Source organism: Macadamia integrifolia, unplaced genomic scaffold, assembly GCF_013358625.1.
Source record: "Macadamia integrifolia cultivar HAES 741 unplaced genomic scaffold, SCU_Mint_v3 scaffold1680, whole genome shotgun sequence".
NCBI lineage: Eukaryota > Viridiplantae > Streptophyta > Magnoliopsida > Proteales > Proteaceae > Macadamia > Macadamia integrifolia.
Window position 1 is genome coordinate 68,368 of NW_024868306.1, and position 3,851 is coordinate 72,218.

A 3,851-nucleotide genomic window follows, 5' to 3' on the forward strand; every position below is an offset into this window, starting at 1 on the left:
AAAAAAAACAACAGCAACAAGAAGCTACATCAAGTCATCAAAAATAAACATTAAGTCACATCAAGTCATAAAAAATCAACATTTAGAGAAATGTTCTCACTCTATTATAAGTTTGACTAGTCAAATGATTTGATTACATGAGACTTTTTGTATTGCGTAGTTCTCGTCCCCCTAGACCTCGCACATGCGAGAGCCTTGTGCACCGGGTACGCCCTTTACTTCTTGTATTAGGTAAAGTAAAAAACCAGCTTTCCAACAAATTCAAAATTGCTTAAATCTGATTTATATCAAAGGAATTACATTCTAGTTAACCTTATTTGGTGCGTACGAATGCTGTTTAAAATGCCCCCGAATGGAAATAATAATTGTAAAATAAGTTACTTAGATGATACTAAATAAGTGCCAAGCCAAGTTTGATAACATTTCAATGTGCCTTGCACTAAGAAGACAGTCACCTAGATCCCAAGAAAACCGCCCGGCCACCAAGATAGTCTTGACAACTATGCTTTCTACTTAAGGGAGTTACTAAAGTTTCATTGTTGCTTGGTAGTAAAGGATCTCTCTCTATATTAGAGAGTTTCCTATTTCATTGTAATGATCACAACTAATAACTAAAGGAGGGACAACAGCCTCCCACGATTTTGACGTCTACTAAAAAAAACTATATGTGAGTGTGTGCTTCTGTGGTGATTCAGTTGCAGCCAAGGTGGTGAAGCCTTTGGTCATATCTTCTATCTTCTTTTACAGTTTTGCAGAAATTCCAGCAGTTATTCTCTCTCTACTGCGGGATCCTCATGGGTGATTTCTAAACTTCTTTTGTGTTCTAATAATCCTTTATTGCTTCTCTTAAATATTCTTCCATCTTCTACTAATTTATATACTGCTTAAGGTCTTGTGATAGGAGTTGTTTCCATTCTCTAAGTTTGATGTTCAGTCTCTGATTTCAGAACATCTAACCATCAGCTTGGACTGAGTTTTGGATATGTCAATCCCTTTCCCTTATGCTCAACTTGACCCAAACCTGGTAGTCATCAGATAGGTAGATTGAAAGCTATGCTAGTTATCTTTACTTTCTATTTTCTGATTTCTAAATTATTATTTTCTGTCCATAAAGAAATCAGAACATCTAACCACTATTGCAACGTGTTGGTCATATGTTCAAAACTTGGAAACAGTCTCTCCTGCAAAGCAGGGTGTAAGGCTGCATACATTTGCCCCTCCCAGACCTTGCATTAGTGGGAGCTTCGTGCATTGGGTTGCTCACTCTCTCTCTCTCTCTCTTATTTATTTTTTATAATTCGTAACTCCTAATCTAAACATCACTTTGCTTTGATATTTTAACCATATAATCCTCCCATTAGGACCTCTAATATATATATAGTTTCAGCCCCATCAGATTTATGGTTTTCATCCTCTAATAATATTTAGTTTCTTCCATATTCTCAGTTTTTTGGTTCACTGTGATTCTGGTTTTTCTTAGGTTTGCTAGTGTTTTTTACCTTAGTCTAGCTTACCTCATCACCCTCTTTTATCCACCTACTAAATTTCAAGAGAAACAGACCTTACCATGTGGCAAACAAAGGCTTGAAAAATGGTTGAAAAGTCAAGAACGGGACAAGACAGTAATGACATATTTGTTTGACGGAGAAAAGTGGAGAAGGTAAAAAGAGGTGGGAAACTCGTACTTGTTTCTTGCAAACTACTACAAATACGAGTGTTTGGATAAGTGGAGTGAGAAACTTACCAGACAAGGTCATTTAATGCAATAATTGTTTTCTAATAATATTTAGTTTCTTCCATATTCTCAGTTTTTTTGTTCACTGTGATTCTAGTTTTTCTTAGGTTTGCTAGTGTTTTTTACCTTAGTCTAGCTTACCTCATCACCCTCTTTTATCCACCTACCAAATTCAAGAGAAACAGACCTTCCCATGTCGCAAACAAAGGCTTGAAAAATGGTTGAAAAGTCAAGAAAGGGACTAGACAGGAAGGACATATTTGTTTGACGAAGAAAAGTGAAAAAGGTAAAATGAGGTGGGAAACTCGTACTTGTTTCCCGCAAACTACTACAAATATGAGTGTTTGGATAAGTGGGGTGAAAAACTTACCAGACAAGGTCATTTAATGCAATAATTGTTTTCTGCTGGCACTTAATTTTTCCCATCCCACTCACTTCCAAAGTCCTACCAATTTTGGTAGGACCATGGAGAAGTTGTTTCGTCCATCAATCTCCTCTTATTTTTTCTCTTTCCCATAAAATCCCACCTCACTAAAAAATTACATATTCCATTATTTCCTTTCCTTCCCTTCCATTGTCAACCCAACTCACAACATGTGGGACCCACCCTCACAAGTTTCCCACCCCTTTTTATCTGTCAAACAAATGGGGACTATTGGTTAGAAATACAAGGGGAAAAAGTCTGATTGAACGTAGTCCACATGGTTAAATTGGAACACCAAGAGGGGGCATCTTATTTATCCAACACTTCAGATTGACCACATATTCCCTCCACATGGCTTAAAACCAGGCATCAGTTGTGCCAGGCTTGTAAAATGTCCATGTGCTACTTTTTTCCCTTGGTCTTTATTGAAATTATTTTCCAGCAGTACATAATTTTGAGCTAGTGGAGTTCAGTGGCATGGAACTATTCACCTTAACTTGAATTACAAATATAAGATATAAAGTTTATCAGGAAATCAAAATTGATAGTTAAGTGTTCAAACTCAAACCTCATAAATCCTTTTGAACTCCATGTACACCAAACTGATCTTGATGAATGTAAGTGCAACAACCTTTCGAGCAATAGAACTTGTAGAAAGTTGCTTCTGGATTCCTCTACAGCAAATAATATTATGAATACAAGAGTAATTCGGTAAAGCACCTACCTACCAACCAGTTTTGAATAAAGATGCATAGGGATTATAACAAAACTATGAAAAATATTTACTAATTCAACAAGCAAACAATGGTTACTCGTTACTGTGAGGATCTGACCAGATCCAAAGAAACTCCATTTAGGAAAGTGTTACAATACGCATAAAACCACAACAATCACACAAGCAGAAAAAGTAGAAGAGAGAGAAAGAAGAAGATGAAGAGGAGAAGTTTCACCATTGGAATAGAATACCCTATCATGCCGAGTGTATCTCTTATATAATAAAGCATAAACATTTGTTAAGCCACTAGTCCCTTTCCAAGCTAAAGCATATGATCTCAAGTTGCAAGACAATCTCTCGTCTTGAATGTGAAACATTAGAATTGCGAAAGCACCATCATTTGTCTTTTCCTTCTCAAAATGATTCTAGGAGTTCTGCTTTGTTTTTTTTGGCTCATTCTGACATTTGGGGTCCATGCAGAGTCAAAAATAGGTCTGGTGTTTATTATTTTGTCACATTTTCTTACAACCATTATTAATGAAATAACGACTCGATTAGGTGTGTTCTTAAAAGTTTTTCGTTCCAATAATGCTCTTGAGTGCACCCAAATCGAAATATCATCCTTTTGTTCTAAGCATGGTGTGTTACATCGGACTAGTTGTACTGTTCTCCTCAGCAAATGGGGTTGCTGAAATAGAAACTTATTAGAAGTTGCTCGATCTTTGACGATTCACATGTCTCAAAATCAATTGTGGAGATGTCGTTTTAACTGCGTGTTTTCTTATTAATCATATGCCGCCCATTGTTTTTCAAAACCAGTCTCCTTTTTTCAGTAAAGTTTCCAAAATCTTCTTAATTTTATTTACTGCAGGTGTATTCTGATATCACAAACCACAAAACAACAGAAAAGAAATTCCAGTCACCAGAGGTACCAGATATACCACAGGAATGGGAAAGAGAAGAAATCTCCACCCCCC

At 36.4% G+C, this 3,851-nt stretch overlaps 1 protein-coding gene across 1 annotated transcript in view; it reads right to left on the reverse strand.

Moving 5' to 3' along the window:
* Positions 1-3,851, reverse strand: part of LOC122064539 (probable acyl-activating enzyme 16, chloroplastic) — a 63,181-nt gene that overhangs the window by 16,354 nt on the left and 42,976 nt on the right. Inside the window, exon 9 of the mRNA XM_042628259.1 lies at positions 2,728-2,833. Coding sequence (XP_042484193.1) covers positions 2,728-2,833 — 106 coding nt within the window. The remainder of the gene's footprint in view (positions 1-2,727; positions 2,834-3,851) is intronic.